Source organism: Amborella trichopoda, chromosome 4 (genome assembly GCF_054954075.1).
Source record: "Amborella trichopoda isolate Santa Cruz 75 chromosome 4, AtrichopodaSantaCruz75HAP2 v2.0, whole genome shotgun sequence".
NCBI lineage: Eukaryota > Viridiplantae > Streptophyta > Magnoliopsida > Amborellales > Amborellaceae > Amborella > Amborella trichopoda.
The window spans coordinates 58,386,901-58,409,424 of NC_142339.1; the positions used below are offsets into that span (position 1 = coordinate 58,386,901).

At 35.4% G+C, this 22,524-nt stretch overlaps 2 protein-coding genes across 2 annotated transcripts; both read right to left on the minus strand.

Moving 5' to 3' along the window:
- Positions 1 to 5,455: 5,455 nt before the first annotated feature.
- Positions 5,456 to 10,953, minus strand: LOC18422214 (large ribosomal subunit protein eL34). The gene is made up of 4 exons (XM_006827166.4): positions 10,804 to 10,953; positions 10,144 to 10,223; positions 6,321 to 6,430; positions 5,456 to 5,843 (listed from the first exon to the last, which is right to left on the minus strand). Exons 1-4 carry the CDS (start codon positions 10,880 to 10,882, stop codon positions 5,750 to 5,752), a joined length of 363 nt encoding a protein of 120 aa, XP_006827229.1. The 5' UTR covers positions 10,883 to 10,953; the 3' UTR covers positions 5,456 to 5,749.
- Positions 10,954 to 12,731: 1,778 nt separating this feature from the next.
- LOC18422215 (uncharacterized) lies at positions 12,732 to 22,524 on the minus strand. Its single transcript, XM_006827167.4, has 5 exons — positions 21,601 to 22,524; positions 19,466 to 21,507; positions 18,233 to 18,616; positions 14,922 to 15,145; positions 12,732 to 13,073 (listed from the first exon to the last, which is right to left on the minus strand). Exons 1-5 carry the CDS (start codon positions 21,768 to 21,770, stop codon positions 12,822 to 12,824), a joined length of 3,072 nt encoding a protein of 1,023 aa, XP_006827230.1. The 5' UTR covers positions 21,771 to 22,524; the 3' UTR covers positions 12,732 to 12,821.

Consider the following 22,524-nt stretch of genomic DNA (forward strand, 5'->3'; position numbering starts at 1 on the left):
CGTTTGTGGATGTTGATAAAAAAATCGAGAAGGTGTACGCTAAACCAAGATAACAAAATGGGAGAGTTTAGGCCATAAACCGGCTCGTAACTGGAATCGAACCTAGGACATAGTACTCCAAACGTTAACAACTAAACATGAACTACTAACCACAAAGCCTACACAAAATTCCTAGAAATGGCACCATGACCAATATGTGCGCTTTTGTGCACATAAATTGTTAAAACACCGAATGCCTGGGTGGCTAAGTGCATTTAAGAAAGCTTCTATAATGAATTATGGGATGTAAAACATGAGGTGGTGGTGCCTGTTGCACTAGGTAGCATTTGCGGAAGCAGAAATGCATGCCTTCAGTATTCAAAATACTGCAAATAAGAGCTTGTTTGCATTCTGTTCAAAAAGCGGTCCGGAGTGCCGGACACCATTTTACTCCAGCCGTCCATCACACCCAAACACTACAACCAATCCCAAAGGAATCCTAAGTCTCAGCTCTAAGCCTTTCAGAAAGTTAGGCATAACCCTTTGAAACACAGTTTTGAAATGTTTTTCTAATATATTATATTATGTATTTCCTGATCTTTTCTTGCAAACTTACGCAATCTAATGAGAGGTTCTGGAAAAGTAAATTAAGAGATCACTCTAAATTGACCAAGCTTATACTAACCAAGACTCTGTAAATCCAGTATGAGTTCGAACAATTGTAGTGACTCTTCGCTAGAAAATTTGAGTGCAAACCCATTAAACTTTGAATTATGTTTCCAAGGCACCCCTTACTGAAAAATGTTTTTCTTGAGCACCATCGACATCTCTCCAACCATCTCTTCTTGATTGCCTTTCAATTATATAATCATGATTCTTTGCATTTTGCTTTTGTAGTTTGTGAAATTTTTGGTTACAGTGAATGGAATAGATTTGTCTGCTCTGAAATATGAAGGACACAAGGCATTGGATATTATATAGAAAGCCCCATGGGATTCCAGCAACATCGAAATAATACAGACACTAAGGCATGCAGGAGGAAAGAGGAACCAAGATTTAGAGATTTCCCAAGAAGTCAATCGTTCCGAAGCTCCTTTTCCACCAAACCTTCAGAGAAGGCTTGAATCAATTGACCAACATATCCAGGACAGTTCAAAAGGGAGGGACAAGATGTCGAAAAATCAAAATAATCACTGGCCGAATACTAGCCTGAATGCAATCATGGAGCTCGCAGACAAGTCAATGAATAACCTAGGTAAGCAGTGGCTGAATAATAGCAGGAACGCGATCATGGTGGTTGCAGTACTTATCGCCACCATCACATTCCAAGCTGGGATTAGCCCTCCTCCTGGAAATAATTGGCAAAACCCCAACAGTTCCACTATGCCTCTCACGTCTCAATACTCCCCTGTATCTTCTAGTCCCTCAAAAAGTTCTGACCTTTACCAGACGAATTACCATTATTTCATGTTTTTCGATATTGCTGGGTTCTTGACTTCGCTAATTGTCCTCTTATTGCTAATGAGCTTGGTCCGCACCCAACCTCAGCTTCTTATGAGGGTGGTGGTGATTTTTATGTGGATCTCTATTGTCTCCACTGCCTTGTCTTTCTTCCATGGGGTGCGTCTATCCAGTAACCTAGATGACTTCATTTCAAGGCTAATAGCATACTCTCCCTTGTTTGTTGTCACAGGCATTGGAATTGGTTTACTACTGTGGAGTATGGAGTACATATCTCATTTTTAGAGATACATGACGATGATGGGGAGAGTATTCGTCCTCATGGCATATTTGGCATGGTTTGTAGAGTATATTGGAGTGACATATGGAACATTTAGATACAAGACCATCTTTCTCTAGTATCTTCACTGTAGTAGGAGCAATTGTTGCTATTGGTTTTAGTGTTCATGCATCTCCTGAAGTGAGGGATGCAAGGCTGAGGAGGAGAAGACGGAAATTTGATCTTGAATGTGGGAGTCTGGACCATCCAGGGGAGAACATATGCCCTGTTTTCAGTAAAGATGCAGAACGTTTCTGCTATCTTTTGAAATTTTCATTTCTTTTTTCTTTCTCCTTTGTTCTATCTACTTATTTTTTCGATTGTCAACGAATTAGCATTACATGTATGTTACAAATCTTGCCTGAGAGAGTAAATGTACAATGTGCTCCTACAAGAGCACCTTCTCATCTTTGCCCCTTTTCCTCTATTTCGAATTACAATCACAAGAACTTGTAGCCTTGGGAGTCAACAAATGAGAGTAGATTAAATCGTGTACTATGAAAAATCAGCCAAATTTCACCACATACGCAATCACTCACCTCATATTTCGATTTTCTAAAGTTAAACATCAGCCAAATTTGACAAAATCTGATCACCCCCACAATTATAAATATGCACCCCACTCGCTTCCCACCAACAAAAAAATACACAACCACTTTTTTTAAAAGTTGTTGCATCATATTACTATACAACGGTTGCATGAAATCATTGCCTAGAAAGAAACCATGACCACGGCCACCTCTGGTGAAGTGAAGATAATTGGCCGATGTGCAAACTCCTATTGTGTGAGAATTGAGGTGGCTCTCAAGCTCCAAGGCATCAGCTACGAATACATAGAAGAAGACTTGAGCAACAAGAGCCCACACCTCGTACAACTCAACCCAATTCACAAGAAGATGCATGTGCTTTTGCATAATCGAAAGATAATTTTATAATTAGTTATGAAAATAGATTTTCAGATAATCCTAATCATTTTTTAAACCAAAATTATAAAATTTGGAAGTGCACCTTAATTCGATTGTTTATAATTGCAACCTTATAGAAACCACACCCTTTCATTAATAATGGCCCTAATAGTGGTGCATCTATCCACTCATGTAAAAACACGTTAATAAAAGCATGGGACCACAAAGAGAGATACCCCAATACAAAAGGGTAAGAGAGAGAGAGCGAGATGGGGTGGACTTTCAAATCTGTATGCCGAAGAGCTAATGCAAGGCTCATCGAGCAATATCAAAAAAAAAATTACCCAATTTTATCATTGCTCAATTAATCTCTCTCTTGAGAATGGGTCGAATGGGGTCTGGATCCATTGGGATTCGGATTCGGATTCGATTCCAGACCAGAATGGATTCAAAATATTCGGATATGGATCCAAATCCAAAAAATATACATGGGATTTAGAGGATCTGGATCCGAATCCAAATAATATTTTATATAGCATATAAGTTATTTTGTATAATATTTTAATAACTGGGTCATATCCGAATCAGATCCACCTGTACGTGGTTTCAATCCAAATTTTAGATCTGAATCCCACCTGTTGGATCCAAATCTTAGATCCATACCCAGATCCGAATAGGGTCCACCATTCGAGTTTTGGATCCAAACAGTTAAATTCTCACCCCTAACGCACATATTCATGATGTAAGGAATGTTTTCTATTGCACCCTGCAGAAGTAGGGCAGCGGCAAGACCATCTTCTCCACTCAAGGTGAAGAGCAAGAGAAGGAAGTAGCAGCGCGCTCAAGGAGTTCCTCAATTTACTAGAAAATGGCCTACGAAAGGATTTTGGCAGCAAGAAACCCTTCTTTCATGTTGAAACCCCCGGTTGTCTCGAACTGGTCATCGGTTCGATCATCGGATGGTTCAAATTACTCAAACACAAAACAGGAGCAAAGGTGATAGATCAAGAGAGCACCCCATTTTTGTTCTCAAGGATAACTGATTTTTATGAATTTGGGGTAGTTAAAGAAGCACTGCCTGATGAAGCCAAGCTACTGGCCTTTGCTAAGAAAAGGAGAGATATGCCTACTTGAATTCTCCAAACATTAGTAGAAACAATAAGAAAGAATATAGAAAATGATGAGGCTTCTCTTGTTGTAAGGCTATGTATGCAGATTATTACCCAAAATAAACCCTTTTGAGTTGGTTTTAGCTGCTTGAGCAATCGGAAACTCAATCAAAGTAGTGGGAGAGATACATCGTGTATTGTCGTGTGATACTTTGGTTATCTTGGATGTCTGTTTATTATTGCTTAATAAAAGGATGTGTTTTGTACAAGGTGCCAACCTTAAGCCATCAAAGTAGGGCGCACCTCAAAAGGTCATTAAAAGATGTAGTTTGGATGGAAACACTTAAAAGTGGTCTACAAATCCATTTTCACAACTAATTCTGAAGTTTAAAACTCCATAAAGAGGCTTAGGTCGAGGAGATCTACAAATGTCTAAAACTTTTGAAAATAGACGATCTAAAAAATATGCTTTCTTTTTATTACTTAAAATTCATTATTCCTTTGGTATTCATACATCATGAGAATAAGATTATCAATTGTAGACCTTTTCAGTGTTTAAACCACCTTTTGAAGTGGACTTGTGAAGTGCATATTACTCATGCAATATGAGGTTGAAACTTTTTATAAACTTTTCCCTAAATAGAGGAAAAAATGTGTGGCTTCAAGAAGTGTTACGGCAGAGCCCAATTTGCACAACTTGATGGGCAGAGCATTAACACTGAGACAAGGATCCAATCAAGCACCATATTTTTAAAGAATCAACGCTCAAATAATTAAATTTAATTAGCTTAGTTCACATTTATGGTGATCAACGTTATAACAGGGTCATTGAACCAAGAAATGGAAACTGTTAGAAAACTTTACACTTCAACAAACTCAACTTTGTTTCGTCTTACTCGTTGCCAACTCACAACCAATGAAAGAAACCTTATTATTATTTGTTATCTCACCATAAGAAGACTTCGATCCATTCATTTTTCTGCCCCTCTATAACACAGAAAGAAACTCTGTTACTTTAGTGATACTTCTTCCCCTCATACCAAATTCCAAATATCTAATGGTTGAAGTAGATACAAGGCCACATCCAAATATCTAATGGCTACAACCCTAATGGCTACAACCCACATAGGGTTATAATGTTTTATACCATCTATTAAAACTGTAACCTATAACATTACACCATCTATTAAAACCGTACCCTATAAGTATGACGTATCAACACCCTTTAATAAAGTGCCAAATTTGGACACAATCTTAAAAGGCATCAACTGCGTCAAACTGGAATGGTCAAACTAGAATGGACAGTATAAATTACTGTAAATCTGCAACCTTATGTTTACAAGTGGCGGCCCTGTACAAACTTCTTCAATACCAAAATGACTACGAAAATGAAATTATAGTACAAACAGGTCACGTCCCAGAGACTGGATCTGGCGCAAAAAGCTACAAAACTGGTATCTATGTCGAACACTTGTAACCCTATTAAGAGTTTGTGATGCTAACTATGAACGCAGACAAATCTTTCCATTGCTTTCAAGGGACATCTAAATCTTACCAAACCTAAAACTGCTACTTTTTTAGGGAAATGTAGAAGCCATTACAACATAATTGGGAAGTAATGAAAGCCCTCAAATAAATTATAACAGGATAGAAAAGCAACACTACAAAAATTCCAGACAGCATTACAAGAAAATTTCTGATAGTATTAAAAGGAAATGAGAGAGCCAAACAGACATGCAAATAGGAAACTACTGAAAACTTAAACCTTACAGTTCCTTTCACAAAGAAATCACTAACTGATATTGCTGGAGAAACACCAGAAAAGGGACAGGATGGAACAAATAATAAGAAACCAACAAGATTGAAAAGAGGAATTGTCGCCAAGTACACAGCCGATACAGTCTTTTATCATGAGCTTCATTTAACTGTAATCCAAAATTTGTTTCGCGTACAGAGCACACGGAAGCTTTTCGTACTTAACTCTTGGCAGCCTGCTTTTCTTTGGCCTTCTGGATTTTCAAAACCTTCTTGACAATCTTTTGCTCCTCCACCAAAAAGGCCCGAATGATCCTAAACCAAAATTAAATGAAAATATTGATATCCATCTTTTAAATGAGAAGTAGAAGGTGCCCCCAGGCTATATTTATTTGACTATGGTTTATATTTGGAAATTCTTTTCATGGAAAAACACCGAAGGATAAAAAGAAAATGAATGAAAAAACAGAACATAAAATTAATGAAATAAACTGTAAAATCTTAGTTTCCTATATTTTCAAAAATTTAAGCTTTTCCTAATTCAGTCTTATATAGTTCCAAAAACAATCAGATGTAGGGCAAATTTCGACTCGCTCTATAAATGATGAAAGGAAAAATAAAATACACAAAGCAAAAATGAAATACATCAAGAATGAAATTTCAAAGTCTTTAAAACAAGTGCCCCATGCAACAATTCATGAAATTATTATGATCGACATTTGATTTCAGAGTAATTTAGAGATAATAATGAAAAGACTTGGGTATATACATGTGAAGAGAGATGTCATATACCTTTCACGAACAGCACCACCAGACAAAACCCCCCCATAAGCACGATTCACAGTCCTCCGGTTCCTTGACAGCCTAGTCCTCTTATATTCAGTAGGTCTCAGATGAGGAATCTGTCAAACAAAAACACCAATAAATTAACTATCATTTCACAACGACCTTCCCCAAACCAAAGGGTAAGAAAAAGACGTTATAGCACAACATCCACTTCACCAATTCAGTAAAGAGACATTCAAGACTGATATAAAGGTTATTAATCAGAGTACTAAGAAGTAGGGGCCATTTTTTATTGAGAATACAAGCAAGGAAGACAATAAGTAATAATAAAAAGTAAAAACAAATATTGAATGGTCAAAGACTTTATCATTTTGAAGAACTTACATAATTCATACATTATTTCATTCACATCGATAGAACAACTAGATAACATGATAATGAAATCCACCATCATGGCATATTCAAGTCAATAAACCACCAAAGTTCAGTATCATGTTGAAACCGAGTCAAAAGAGGAACCATGATATTTATGCAACACTTTGATGCAGTAGTAGCGTACATATCAGCATGTCTTTTAGGTCACAGATGGGGACGGATCACCTCAAGCTTAAAAAAGGAATACACAAAGGGCATATCTTAGAAGACAAATTGCAGTTGAGTACCTTATCAATATACCCAAAAAGCCTATGACGTGTATTACTCACCATCAATCCATGCATATTACAGGCAATTGCACAGTTATTATTCATGAACGACCAACTATATGACCCTTTGAACCCTTCAAAATAGATAGTCACATGGACACATGCACACACACAAGCCCATGCACACGCGTACACACAATCATTAATTACAGGGCTTTTTAAGATAAAAACATGTGAGATATTTTTTAATAGTTTGGAAATCTAGGAATATGGGTTATGACTTAAGTATGCCCCTGCCCATGTGATCATTTAAACGCAGCAAGTGACAAAATTACCCCATTATCCAATAAAAAACCCACAACCCCACTCTCTCCCTATCCAATGAAATTACGATCTCTCTAAATACTCTCGCTAAGTACCCAAATGAATTCTCTTGTTCTAAATCCAATTTGATTAGAGTGTGTGGTTTCTTTCCACATAGGCAGACATTCAGAATGCAAGTGTGTGACAAAGTTAAAGTTAAGAGAAACAGAACAGATCTAGAAAGAGGAGGGACACTGTGGTTGTGGAGAGAGAGGGGGAGAGAGGTAGAGATAGGGAGTAAAGAATGCATTCATATATTTAGAGAGATATTCAGAATGCCCACCACTTTCAGAAGCATGCCACGCCCATATTCTTCAATCCAACAAAACCATTATCATCTTTCAAAAAATAAAGTCCCCTCAATCTCACCAAACAATCAATCAACATCTGACTATTCCCATTCAAGAAAACACCATCAAATGTCTGCAGCTTAGGCAACACCACCTTAATAGATGCTGAATTCAGTGCAACCACCACCAAAACCAGTAAGAAAGCTCAATAATCTCAGCAAGCAGCCATCCAACCTTGATCATTCCATTCCACAAAAATGTAATTATACCTCTCCATCTCGTCGGCACCCAGGAAACTTGTCGGCAATTTCCCAAAAATCACCACCAAAATAAGAGGACTGCCAAACTTGTTCACCATTTCCATAATCTGCAGTCAGAAATAGCAGCATGGACCTGCAGGAATTCCATCCAAATCTCAATGGAGTACCAAAACCTCTACAAATGGGGTTTATTTGGCTCATCCCTAACATCTTCACCCATGACACCTCTCCAGATTTCAGAACAAATCCTCTCTAAGATAAAAGTCCAGATGTTTCAGGGCCCAAGTCTTCGCTCTCATCTCTTTCCCTCTTGCTCTAATCGTTGTGGCTTTAAAGTTCAATAGAAAACAGTGACAAATTGATGGGCTGGAAGGGGGACATATTTAGTTCATTTCCCATTTTAAATGACCACGTGGCACAAGGATGCCCGAAGCAAAATTGAAAGTTTCACATGTCCAAAGTATTTTTCACAAATCTTTTCTCTTAAAAAGCCCTCAAATAAATACACATTTCAAGTTCTCAGAGAAGTACAGTAGCATTTCAAATGTAATCATCATGAAATTTTATTCGTGCAAATACCCTTACACTTTAGTTAAAATTTCAAATGTGTCAGTATGAAGATGACATACGCACCCAATGTCCTCTACTGATATTTACACATGTACCCTTACTCAATAACCAAGCCACCCATAAAAAAAACTTTTAAGTAAAAAAATAACACATCAAGTAAATACACCCTACACAAGCTATTATAACCACAACCTTTGTATTTTGAAATCTTAAGTTTAGTTTATCCTTATAATCTACACTTAACACAACACTTTAAAATACAAAGGTTAAGATTAGAATGGGGTTGTGAATAGTGCATTTAATAAAAGAAGTCACCACCTTTTAGTAAAAACATGTTTTACATGAGTAGCTTGCTCATATATAAGGGCATATGTGTAATTATCACTAAAAGGCAAGGGGTACCTTTACAAATTTAACAAGGACAAAGCTGAAATTTTCACCAAATCCAATGGCTTTCACACTAATCAAGTTTCAAGACAATTACTTTGAAGATACCAACCTACTTTTGTGGAAATATCAAATGTATCCTTATCTATAAAGGGCACATATTTACCCAAAAAATAGATTACAATTCATAATACATACATCATAATCCATCCCCAACCATATCCTTTGTATTTTGTGCAGTTCTGAACTATCGACAAATCCCTCATAAGGGTTTTAAATGAATGTGGTACCGGCATTCAAATATGATTCCTAATACAAAAATTTAATTTCTGCAAATATATGGCAATTTCAAATAGATAACATCACATTATGCAACTAATTTCTGCAAATATATTAGTTAGACATGGTACATCACATTATGCAACAATAGATTACAATGGCGACACCATTGACTTCAGGACAGTTAGTAGTACTGTACTTTGAGGCAACAAAAAGAGTTGGGTGAAATTAATCCCTATCTCTATAAACTAAACGGTAACCCAATTAGTGTTCCAAACCCATAGATTTGAACACACTACCCTAATACAATATTGAAATCCGGTAAGCCATATGAATATCTCCAAGTAGCATCTTTCACTATGTCCTTCAATATTATCAGAAGCTTCAAATATAAGTTGGAAAATATTTTAACTAATAGTTCCCTTTCGACATTTAAAATTTGACGAGATTATAATAATTAACTAAAAAAAAGAGACCATCAAGTCTTACGTAGCCACCAAAAAGAGTGGGGGGGCACCTAAAGTCTTATATTAATTACTCATATAAGCAAAATGGTTATCATAAATTCCGTTCCACAAATATGGCAAACGTTACCTTCACCAGCCATACATTCTCAGGTTCAATCATGCTACTGCACGACCAGAAAAAGCAGTCTCCATACACAAGTCAACTTAAGTACCTTTGATCCAAAAATAACCTTACAGATAATTGTTTTGTATTACAAGAAAATCCATTAAACAATCAAACCCACTACCCATTGTGTATATATAAATGCAATGTCTAAGACATGGTAGTGGTACAGAAAAGTTCACCACAAGCATCAGATGATTCTATCACTGAACAATATTTCATTCATGAAAAGTACTGTGCAGAAGAATCAAAAGCATCGCAATATTTCATAATAGGTTTCAATAGATGAACAAATATAACAGCTTTTACTAGATGAAATATCTTTCAATCAATGAACCCATATAGTTATCCGTATGCAACACTAATAATCTAGATTGAAAAACATAAACAGTAATTAATTCCATACCCCTTGGATTCTTTTGCCTGTGACTGGGCATTTTGGCCCACTTGCCCTCTTTTTAGCAGTCTGATACACGAGCTTTCCACCTGCACTCAATCCAAAGGAAAAATGATTCAGAGAGAATCCATATATTCTAAAAAAAATCTCCAATAAAACCGGATAGGCCAGTAATAAAATTAAACAATCAAAGGATCCAGGTCAGAACTTAGAGGATAAAAAGAAACAATACAGCATTAAACCAAAAGAAAATCATCGACTTAAAATGTTTACTAATTTTAAATCAGAATAAGACAAAAAAAGACAAAGAAAGAGATGAAAACAAATAATGCATTCTTTTGGTTGGAGACTAAAAATTCAGAAAAAAAAAAAGACTCAGCAACAGATGCCATTTGTAGAACTCCAGTTTAAGCGATCTGAGGAAGTAGAAAATGCAACACAACAAAACCCAATAAACAGAACTTCAATGAAAGCTGCAATTCTCAGAACAAAACAAATGGCAGAATGAACATAAGTAGATTAGACAAAACCCTAAAATGGTAATACGCTATGATAACATGTCTCGGTGTATGCCACGAGCACCGGAAAGAACCAGGATTTGATAGAGAAAAACTAGGGCTTTGGAATTAGAGCTGAAGGGAGAGAAACTAATGTTTTTTTGCAGAGTACCTGGGGTTTTGACGACCCTGGTCTGGTTCGATTTGGTCGCGTAGCTATGGCGCGTGCGATAGGTGAGCCGCTGCACCATGTTTCCTCTCTCTCTAAACCTTCTCTCTCTTCCTCTCCAGAGAGCAACCCCGAAGTGAAACAAGAGGGTTTATCTTCCGCTCCAACAGAGCAACGGACTTCTATAAAGGAGGGGACGAGCCTGAAAACCCTAGATCCGGAGGAAGAGTTTGATCCAACGGTCGGGATTGATTTTGATTCGATAGCGTGAATAGTCAGATCTGCGTTCTGTTTTTATATAATATCAAAAATACCCTTTGGCATTTTTATATCGAATGAGTTTTTATGAGTTGCGACCTATACTTTAGTACCTCAAAAATCTAATAGAAAATGAGTATTTAGAAGCCAAAAAAACCTTCCAATTAATTTTTTAGGCCTTAAAATGTATGAATATAAAGAAAAAGATTTTTAAATCTTTAAAATAATAGATCTTATAACAAGTTATATGTAGTGTCTATTTTTTAGATTTTCAAGAGTTTATAGATCTATTTTATTTCAATTTTTTAAAAAATTTCATAATTAGTGACCGTCAAGTTTTTGGCACTCAAACTAAATCTTTAAAAGTGCACCTTATACAAACTTTACCTCTTTTTAATATTGGAAGTCGCGGTAAGAGTGACCTTGTTTTCAAAGGAACTAAGTAGGATTATTAGTCAAGTCAATCGACCCATGGACCCAATGGTTTGATTGGCCCAACTCATGTTTCGGTATGCTTCCAGCTTCTTGACCCAGCAAGTCAGATCTAACTTTATAAAATGGGCTTGATAGTCGGTAATGTCCGGATCTGATTCAAAACGAAACTTGACGTGATCGGGTCTAAACGAACCCCCCTAGGATTTGTTTATGAAGCTCGGCTTATACTTAAGATATCATTTTGCAGCCGGTTGGCTCATAGAATAATCTTCGTGTTTATTTACTCTGAATCTTGAATTTAGTAGTGAACCAGTAGCCATTATAACTTTCTCTTTGAGTTCTAGTCAGTAGTTTTCAATTTATTAATTCAATATTGTGTTTTGCAATTGTAAATTGGTTATTCATTGATGAAAACTAAAAATCATTTTCTAGACAAACCATTAAAAAAGGATGCCAAAAGATGTATTGTTCCTGCGGGAGCATACTGTCCATTTGCTACTTTTGGTACGATACCTAAACAAATAGTCTTCTGAACCCCAAATTTCAGGGATGTAAAACTTAGGATCAGGCTCAAAAACAAAAAAAATTCAAATCTCATTCTCTATATGCTTGAAAAAATTGTCTTTATAAAATTAAACAGGGGTCATCTAAACTTTGGCGGGCGTGAACTCAAAATTCAATTTTCTCTTTCTATCATCTAGTCTACCTTAGGTGGATCACAAAATTTTAGATGAGAAAAATCATCCCAAGTTGCTCTTTTGTATGAGGGCTTTAATATGCAGCGATGCTCCCGCAAAAAATAGCCATCTGCCTTGAAGAAACTAACAACCATGCACTGCATTGGTTGCGGATCGGTACCATTTCTAGAGCTTTGAAGCTCACACTGAGTTAAAAATGGCAGCCATCACAAGATTTGTCGGTGTTGCATCTATGTTTGCTTACAGGGTTTTGAGTCAGGGCGTTACGAAATTTTGTAAAGTTGCGGATATACCAAGACCCCAACCTTAGTAATCTTCCAGTTATACGGTCTTTACATATTTGGACATAGTGGATTGATATTTAAACATGTCCTCAATGTATTTTTCCACAATAATCCAATCAAATGCTTGTAGTTTAAACCATATCTGCTGCATATACTCACATACTATGCCATCAATAGCATCCTCACACAAATTTGAAAAAAAAAAAAAAATATTGGGCAAAACCATTAAGGTGGTATCAACACATCAGACACAATGAGATCTAATTAGAAATAACCATGGACTGCTAGAGATGGTTATTTGCATTTTATTTGCATAGAGATGGTTATTTACATGATATTATTTTTTCTAGCATGGAAATAGAAGAAACGAGGGTTCCCTATAGACCTTTCTATCCTTGAGATGGATCCTATCTAGTTTCTTTTGGCACCAAACAAGTTCATCAGTTGTTAATTTGGACATCTTTAACACCCTAGATACCAATTTCATGTCTATTTGAGAAAACAATATGGTTTGATTTGAGCCATCATCTTGCTTGTGGTTGAACTTCTTGATCAAGCAAGTTCCACTCCTTTGCAAGTCTCTTATTCTCCTCTCTTTCTGCCAAAGAAAAAAAGAAATAACAATAAAAATAAAAATAGTGGAAAAGATAAAAATTACAATCAGTAATAAGAGCAAAGCACAGATAAAGTAAAGCATAAATGGACAGGTGAACTTTTGTGGCAAAGTGATTTTAGGCCCTGTGTGGACATACCAACCATAGTCTGGATGTTATAGACCCATCTCTACTGTCCCCTGCGACGAGAGATGGTGAAGATGAGCCTTTTACCATATACTGTCCCCACTCAATGCATTTAGTTTGGTTTCACGATCGCTTGTTTCTGTACATTCTCGTACTTTCAATTTACAAAAAAAAAAGGAGGTTTTCAACATTTTAATGTTATCGATAATAGCAGGTGATTCTTTGGTAAACGGGCCAACAGGAGTAGGGTATAGCGGGAGCCGACCAGACTCTATTTTTTGGCTTTTGAGTGAGCTAACAGCATTTCATGCTGGAGTCACTAGAAGTAGTCAGTCCAAACAGGCCCTCATTAGTCCATAAAAGTCTATGACATTCTCAAGTAATGAGAAAATGTAAACACTTTAGAAGAAAGTTAGGTGTATCGTCTATCTAAGAAAACCACCGATGTAGATCCTAAGGTGTATCATCTATCTAAAAAAACCAACGATGCAGATCCCAAAGTCAAGAGGCAAATAATATTGGGGGAGCAATCGTGATCAATGATTGGTATTCCTGTAAATTTGTTGACACGCAACTACACGAAATTTGTTTTTTTTTTGTTTTTGTTTTTGTTTTTGTTTTTTTATAAAAGGAGGGAAATCCATTTAGAAGTGGTCCATCCAAACAAGGTCCTTATTAGTTTGTGAAAGACTACATTCCTATAAAGTGAGATAAACACTCCAAGAGGAAGTTAGGTCTATCATTTTCCTTGTATCTGGTAGAAATCCAAGTAGAACAACCACTTAAAAGCCAAAAATTATAGAATTGCACACGGTAAGACTACTAATTTTTTATACAAAAATGTCACAATCATCACACGAGCAATCCAGTAGTCAAAGGTCTCTTGTTTTTCTACATAGAGCTTAAAAAATTTCTTTTAGACTTTGAGTGCAGTCATTGCCACACATCTCTACATGTGATTGCTAAGGTGGTTGTGACCAGTGTTATAGAGAGCACCAAACTGGTTAAACTCAAACTATCTACAAAAGCCTTGGCAGATCTCATCCAAAGCAAAAAATAGAAGCCTTGGTAAATATGATCCAAAGTAAGAATCATATTTAGTTTAAATGAATCAAAACCAACATTTAACTTTTTTTTGCCGGTTGGAACAATCATTTGTTGGCTGATTGGACTCGCCAAACAACATTTGGCAACTCTTTTGTAATAGGGAAAGTGTACAATGAGACCATATATATTTAGTACAAGGTGATCACAATTAATCATGACCATTGGATGTGAAATTGGGTGGTTGTATTTATTTAATTGACCAAACTCAAAGTTCAAAATAAAATTTTTCGAACTTTGTGGCACACCCATGCTATCAAATTTCACATCAAATGGTAGTAAGTAATTGTGACCTTCATGTACCAATAACAAATGGTCTCATTGTATACAATCTCATTGCAATATATCCTATAAATAAATATCCCATAGTTATTTAAATGTTCAATCAAACTAGTTTGATTAACATTCGGATCGGTTTTGATTGGACCAAACCCTAATTTCAGCATATAGTTAGATTCTGCTTTTTTTTAATAAAAATAGATTGTCTTATTATGTATTATGTTTTATAAAATATAAACAATGCCGACAATCACGTCGAATGATGGGCATTTTTGTAATTTTGTCCCCCGCACACTTGTTTTCTAAGAAAATGAGGAAAGTACCTTTGCAAGAGTGGCTTGTATTTGTGTGAAGAGTTCGGCATCTGTGGGGTCATGAAACTCAATCTGTGGACGCAAGAAGCCTTTCAAAACAGTAGGAGCATCCTCTCTATCTGACCTGACAAATTCCGAAAATACCCTTAAGGATTCCTCCATTATCTCAACTAACCTTGTTGATGTGATCTTGTTTTCATTGCTTGTTCTCTCTCTCTCTTGGGATTCACCCTCTGCAAAATCCATCACACACAATCCACATGTTGTTTATTAAACCAATTCATGATTCACAATGAAAAAAGTTAGGAAGTTATTTGCATTTAGAAATAAAACTTTGATGGGGTTAAAAGATACAAAATACAGATTAGAGACTTCGAATGAAGGCCTTCTCAATCATAATTTCTAAACAAATGGAAAAGGGATATAAACTGGGGAGGTTGGGAAAATTAAAAAATAAAAGAATAATCTTGGAAATTTTGGAGTATCTTTTATTAATTTAAAATGATATGTATTTAGTCTTAGATAACCTAACCAACCAAACAAGAAAGAAGACAAAATAAGGTGGTATTCTTAGTTATCAAATCAAGGAAAAATGTTCTACTGGGCCATGGCCTAAACATTGCCTTAGGGGGATTTGTTTAGCCCCAAATTTATCTCTAATATTTGATCAAATAAAATGATGAGAAAGTTATAAATAAGAGATTTGATCCAATGCAACGGTTGATGAGAAAGTTATAAATAAGAGCAATGATCCAATGCAACGATTGTATCATAGTATAATGCAACGACACTTCTAGAAAACCATGTTTGTGGTTTTTGTATGACCCCAAATTTTACACATACACTCTCTTCATCTCAATAATCAACCCCCCCACAAAAAAAAAAAAAACTCAATTTGAACCCTAGATATGGTCAAAATGAGTCCCCTCCAAAAACAAATCTTGACCATTCATTTGTGAATTTCAAGATCTTAGTTTCTATAAACTCAAAATCATTTTTTTATTTTTTAACATTGTTCATCTAATGATAATAAAGCTATCCAGAAAATTGGAAATGAAAAAATCTTTCTAAGGCCTAGATCTAAACATCTCACCAAAATGAACGGTCTTAATTGGGCTAAAAAATTATTTTTTATGTTAATTTTTTTTTATTTATTTATTGTTCATTAGAATGAAAAGAGTGTATATTTCAAAATTTGGATCAAAAAAATGGCCATAAGATGGTTTTTTAAGGTTGTTGCATCATATTATTATACAACCGTTGCATGAAATCATTGCTCTATAAATAAACCTATTTAACATTTTTACATGTTCTTTTGTTTGGTCTCAAAAAGCCCATCTAAATACATAGGATCAAGACTAAGAATAGTTAAAAATGGGTAAAATACAAAGCATATATTTTGATTAATTTTGCTCAAGTGAAATGCTCCAAAGCAAACTATGCTCGAAAACAGCAGTGGACCGTGCAGTTGTTAAATAATCAAAGCTTAAATTCATGTTGTTTTTCTTTTAGAGTTGGTCACAAAATAAATAAAAACTAAGATTTAAAAACCTTCAAGTCATAAAAATCCCCCACCTTGGTTCTTTGGTCTACAAAATGTTCTACCCCACTAAAAAGAACGAAAAACAAAACAAAAAGAACAAAAAAAAGAAAATAAAATGGATCCAATGGACGCTTTCTCCATAAATCAATGTTAGTGTTGTTATTTTACCCAGAATGAAATTCAATAAAGTGGAGCACTCACCAAATAAAAATAACATTAATAATAATGATAATAATAATAACAGCAATAATGGCCCTCTCCATGCATACGTACAAAACACTATTTTCCTATGAAAGGCTATTTTTTCAAACATCTTGGTGAAAGTTAGGTAATTTAAATAATTTCCCGACATTGATAATGAGCATAAGTGGTGTGTATGGAGAGAGACAGAACTTACTCATATGAAAAGCATAAACTTTGGATGTATGGTATAGATGCCAATCCAATTATGTTTATGGAAAATACACTCTTTAAAAATTGTTGACATGACTTGAGGCCTTTGTCATATTGGATTTGGGAGCTAAGTAAATTCCATTCTTTCTAATCCCGATCTCTTATTCTTCATAATTTTTAAATTTTACCATCATCAGATGAGGTTTACCCAATTTATATAAAGGTCTGTTTGTAAATTAAAAATTTATTCTCATTAAAATCCCGAGTCTCTTTTTCTTCATAAATTTTAAATTTTTTCATCATCATCCAAGCCCTGACTATATAAAGTCGACTGGTTGTAAATTTAAAATTTACTCTCATTAAAAATGTCCGCTCCAACCTTCCAACATAATTGTACAAAAAATAGAAACATTGTTAGTTTTTTGGGTACCCTTTCAATAAAAAGGAAGAAAACAATTTCTAAAAAGATAAATGATTTTGTTTCTTTTAGCTTTGAATAAGCAAACTATGCTCAAACGTAATTGGAAGTTTTTTGGGTACCCTTTCAATAAAAAGGAAGAAAACAATTTCTAAACAGATAAATGATTTTGTTTCTTTTAGCTTTGAATAAGCAAACTATGCTCAAACGTAATTGGAAAATTTACAAGAAAAATATAAGATGCAAGTTTAACCACAAAAAACATGAAGGATATTTATCATACATTGATCATTTACGTTCTCTCCCTAATTCATTTTTAAAAAATGTTAAAGAACCCTGCTTAGGCCTCAGCCTTTGCCCGAGCTGAGTAACTCTAGTACATACCCAAAAATAGTTCATCAATGCAAAAAAAATTACAAAAATATTGTTAAAAATAAAAACCAGAAGAAGTAATAAATAATATTAGAAGTATGCAAACCCAGAAAAATGTGTAAAGTAGAGACTATGGGAAAAATTCCTATGTAGCAAAAAAAAAGAGTATTTTAACACTTTTTTTTCTTTTTTAAGTTCTGTAGTCAACTTGAGATATAATCGTTGCATATGTCGACTGCAAACCACTCAAGCCAATCTTTTTAATAACTATTTCAAATGTCAGCCATTAACCACTCAAATTCAACTTTTTAATAACTATTTCAATTTTTGATTTTTTTCTTGCATTCATTTCCTTTATTGATTTTCAAAAGAATTTTCAAGAAACTCCCAAAAAACCAAAATTTTGAAAAATCCCTCTCCAAACACATTTCCAAGGATTTCATAGAAGAATATTTCTTTTTCTGAACAAATTTCATAGAAGAATATTTCCTACAGTGACGTTTTTGAATTCTGATACTAACATTTTAACTGAAATTATTTGTAAAATTTTTAAATAATAAAATAAATATAATAAGGGGAGTTCGAAGTTCGAACCTTTAACGAGTGGGACCTGAAGCAAATTCCTTAGAACACATCGATTATTCACATAATTTTGGATTCTTGGGCCTTCGAATCTCTCATTCTCCATGAATCTCTGCAACAAGACTTGAAATTGCTGAAATTCCATGGCAATTTGGTCGTACGAATACGGTCTTTCTCGTACTTCACGAAACTTGAGGTATTGCCATTGAAGGAACTCCCAAGACAGGCATACCTGACCAACATAGACTGTTTCTAATTCACTCTGCAACTCTTTGATGAATTTCAAAGATGGGCCTTTCTCACTTCTCTTTCCTCTGCAAAGCCCGAAATTTTGGAGCAGGATTGAGCTCTTTTGCAAGGATACCGATCGGAGGTGGTCCTTGGATTGTGGAAATCCTGATATATGATAGAGAAAGAATGTAAGAGATATTAGTTATCTTGGTTATTGATTTGAGAATTGAGATCATATGTTAATGAGAGAAAAGAATCAGTATTGAATAGCTTCTCTCTCTTTCACTGTATCATAGAGATAGAGAGAGAGAGAGTTTTGGGCAGCAATTCAAACATACTCCATCTGGTGGGAGTCACCCGAGACAAACCTGATCAGGAGGCTGGCAATTCTGTGCCAAAAGATCCCAGAATCGCCCGAGTCTTTGATTTTTCTAGTAGTTTGAGCTTGTTGTTCTTTTTTTTGTTACTGTAGTTCAATCTGCTTCAATAGTCACCCGAGTCGGACTGGGCAAATTAGGTTTGGACCCCGGTGAGTCGGAGCCAGACTCCGATTTTTTAAATCACTGATTTTGTGAATCATTCACGATAAGACCTTTATGCATGAATTTACCCAAAAAAATACCTTTATGCATGAATTCCAACTTAAAAGATGGTGGTGGTTGTTGTAGGAATAATTCTAAAAGAAAAGGAAGGTAAAATGAAGCTTCCTTCAATTCCAGTTTATAAAGTAGCAATCAATTAAAGAAACACAAGTACTCTCACTTTCCTCAAGCAACATTTAAATAGCTCCTTAGTTTCAGATTTATTTTAAAAGAAGACTTTTAGAATAAATGGCATTGAAAGTTCAGGCGATGGATGGAATTTTCTCTGTTCCAAACTAATCAATGATTGTGAATCTGGTAAAGTATGACATTTTAAAAATATATTTAACTAAGATACAGTTAGATATATCAAATTAGCAACTATAATCAACATAAAAAATGAGAGAATTATTTTTTAGCACAAAAGTCTTACCCATTGCATACATCTTCTGATAATTCAAGATATCAAATTTCCTCATTCTCTCTCTGTAACTCTTGTAAAATTTCTCCAATTCATCAATTGGGTCCTCCTGCAAAAGCTTTTCTTCAAAGGACCACGGCTTCAAATCATCAACCATTTTTGGGCACTCTGATTCTTCCATGATAGTAGGCAAACCAGTTGCCCTAACCTTTCTAATCTCGGATCTCAACTGTTCAATGAGATCTTGGTGCTCCCATAGAGCTTCCAATGAAACGTCAGAGCCTTCGTTTTCTTCCGAATTCAAATTCTTGAATTGGGTTTTGTCTGGTTCCTTGAAATCATCAGTAAAATCTGAATTTGGCGGGGAGAAACTATGGTATTTTTCATTAGAAAAAATTTGATCTCTGTGAAATTCTCTGTTCTCACTGAAGTAATTAAAGTTCGAGTCCATGATTTTCTCCATATATGTCCGAGTATCTGGAACTGGCTTGTTCAAGATATTTGATAAGAACTGTTCTTCATCAGAGAGAAGTTCTTCACTCATGAATTCATAATCTGAACTTATGATGGGTTCATCTGATGCATCTTTCTCACTCAAGAAGTCAAGAACTGGACTAACATTTGTTTCTTCACTACTTGCGTCATTCTCTCTCAAGAAATCATATTCTGGACTTACAATTGTTCCTTCACCAGTCATATCTTTCCCCCTCAAGAAATCATGCTCTGGACTCACAATTATTTCCTCACTAATCATGTCTTTCTTTCTCAAGGAGACATGCTCAGAAATTACAGTGTGTTCTTCATGAGACATATCTTTCCCATATAAGAAAACTCGGTCTGGACTTACAATTGTTCCTTCACTTGTCACATCTTTCTCTCTCAAGAAATCATGCTCTGGACTCTCAATTGTTTGTTCACTAATCATGTCTTTCTCTCTCAAGGAGACATGCTCTGAATTTACAGTGTGTTCTTCATGAGATATATCTTTCCCATATAAGAAAACTGTGTCTGGACTTACAATTGTTCCTTCACTAGTCACATCTTTTTCTCTCAAGAAATCATGCTCTGGACTCTCAATTGTTTGTTCACTAATCATGTCTTTCTCTCTCAAGGAGTCATGCTCTGAAATTACAGTGTGTTCTTCATGAGAAATATCTTTCCAATATAAGAAAACTGGGTCAGGACTTACAATAGTTTCTTCACTAGTCACAGTTTGCTCTCTTAAGAAATCATTTTCTGGACTTCCAATCGCTTCCTGTCTAAGTATGTCTCTCTCTCTCAAGATCTCATGCTCTGAACTTGCAGTTTGTTCTTCCTGAGAAAGATCTTTCTCACACAATAAAATCGGATCCGAGCTCATGGTTACTTCATCTTTCATGTCATTCTCACTCAAGGAATCATGTTTTGGAACAGAACTTTGTTCTTCATGAGACATACCTTTCTCACTGAAGAATTCGTGGACTAAAGTCACAACTGCTTCTTCTTTAGAGGTTTTTCTGCTAAAATTAAGAGCTTCTTTTTTATCCATGGATTCATCAAGGTCTTTCTCTGATGGAAACTGATTGTTTTTATACGAATACATGGATGATTCATTGGAATGTAAAAATTCTTCCCTGAAATTTATAGCTACTGGCTCTGTTATGAAGCCAGTTAAAGCCTCTGAAGATGAAGATTGGTGCTTCTTGATTTCGATTGATGGCTTGATATCATTCTCTGAGAGAAACTCATCTCTATTAATACTTTCTGAAGTCTCTCTCTCTCTAAAATAGTTAGCATTTGAAGGGACCCCATCACTGAAATTCGAAACTTTGGATTTCGCTCCAACAATTTCAGAGCTTTTCTCAAAATGGGGCATCTCATCTTTGCTTTGTTCATCTTCCGTATCACCAATTCTATCACTCTGAAACTCTATAGACGAACCTCTATCTTCCTCAGTGCTATTTATCTTCTCAGGATAAAGGTTTTCTGACACTGATAAAACTCCCTCAATCGAATCCTGAAATAAAGAGTACTCGATCAAATCCTCTCTCTGAGAATTCTCATCTGCTTTTTGCCTGAAAGAAACAGAAAAGAAGAAAACCCATTAATTTGGAGACATGAAAAAGCCTCTATAAGTGGGTTTAAGCCATGAAAGAACAGAGCTTTACCTGAAAAGGGCTTGGACTATGGGCTTAAAGAGGCCATTTATGAAGTTGCAGAGCCAAATCCAGCAAGCATGAACAAACAAGCCCATAATTCTGCAAAATTCTTTTGACATAGACTCAAATCTCATCAATTTGAACTGGGTTTCGAACACCAAAACCTTCTGGTTCCCCATTGGATCACTGAAATAGGTTTCTTCTGATGTTTTTGGGGTCAGAGAAAAGCTGCAGAAGAAATTCCTGAACTCATTTCTCCATGGAATTTTGCAGATGAAGTGGACTTCTTACCTGTAAAATACGAGAACTTTGTTGGGTTTTTGTTGCTTCAAAACTGGGTTGATGTTCTCCTCGTTTCTCTCTAGAACCATTGAAAACAGAGTTAAAAACCATAGGTATCTGAGGCTAATGACCTGTTACCTAATTGAAACAGGGGTTTCAAACATTGGAAAATAACACCTGAGCTGAATTTAAAACCAATGACGTTGCTTAGATCACCTGAATGAGTGCAATTGGAGGAAGAAATTAGCAAAATTGTGAAAATTATTGGCTATACATTAAGAAATATTTAGACTGTAAAAGAGTCCATTTCTCTCTCTGATTTATTCTCTGCATTTTTTGAGGAGAGAGAATCGGGTTTTGTTGAGAGGGAAAATTACGCAAACTCGGTTGCCTTATTATTCGGGAGTTGAATTGAATGAGATGCCCATGACATCATTAAAAAAAAAAAATTTTTTTTGTTCGATACATCGGTGTCTTCTCTCTCTATAAATTACACCAAGTCGTTGCACACGAGAATGAAGAATTTCTCTCTAGAAATGACCGAAATTTCTTTTTCTTTTTTTCGTGGGAATATAGAGGTCACTGTATATGCTTGTCGCCATCTTTGGGAAGGAATTGAACCCCAGGCGTGGGATGCATTTCAGTTGGCTC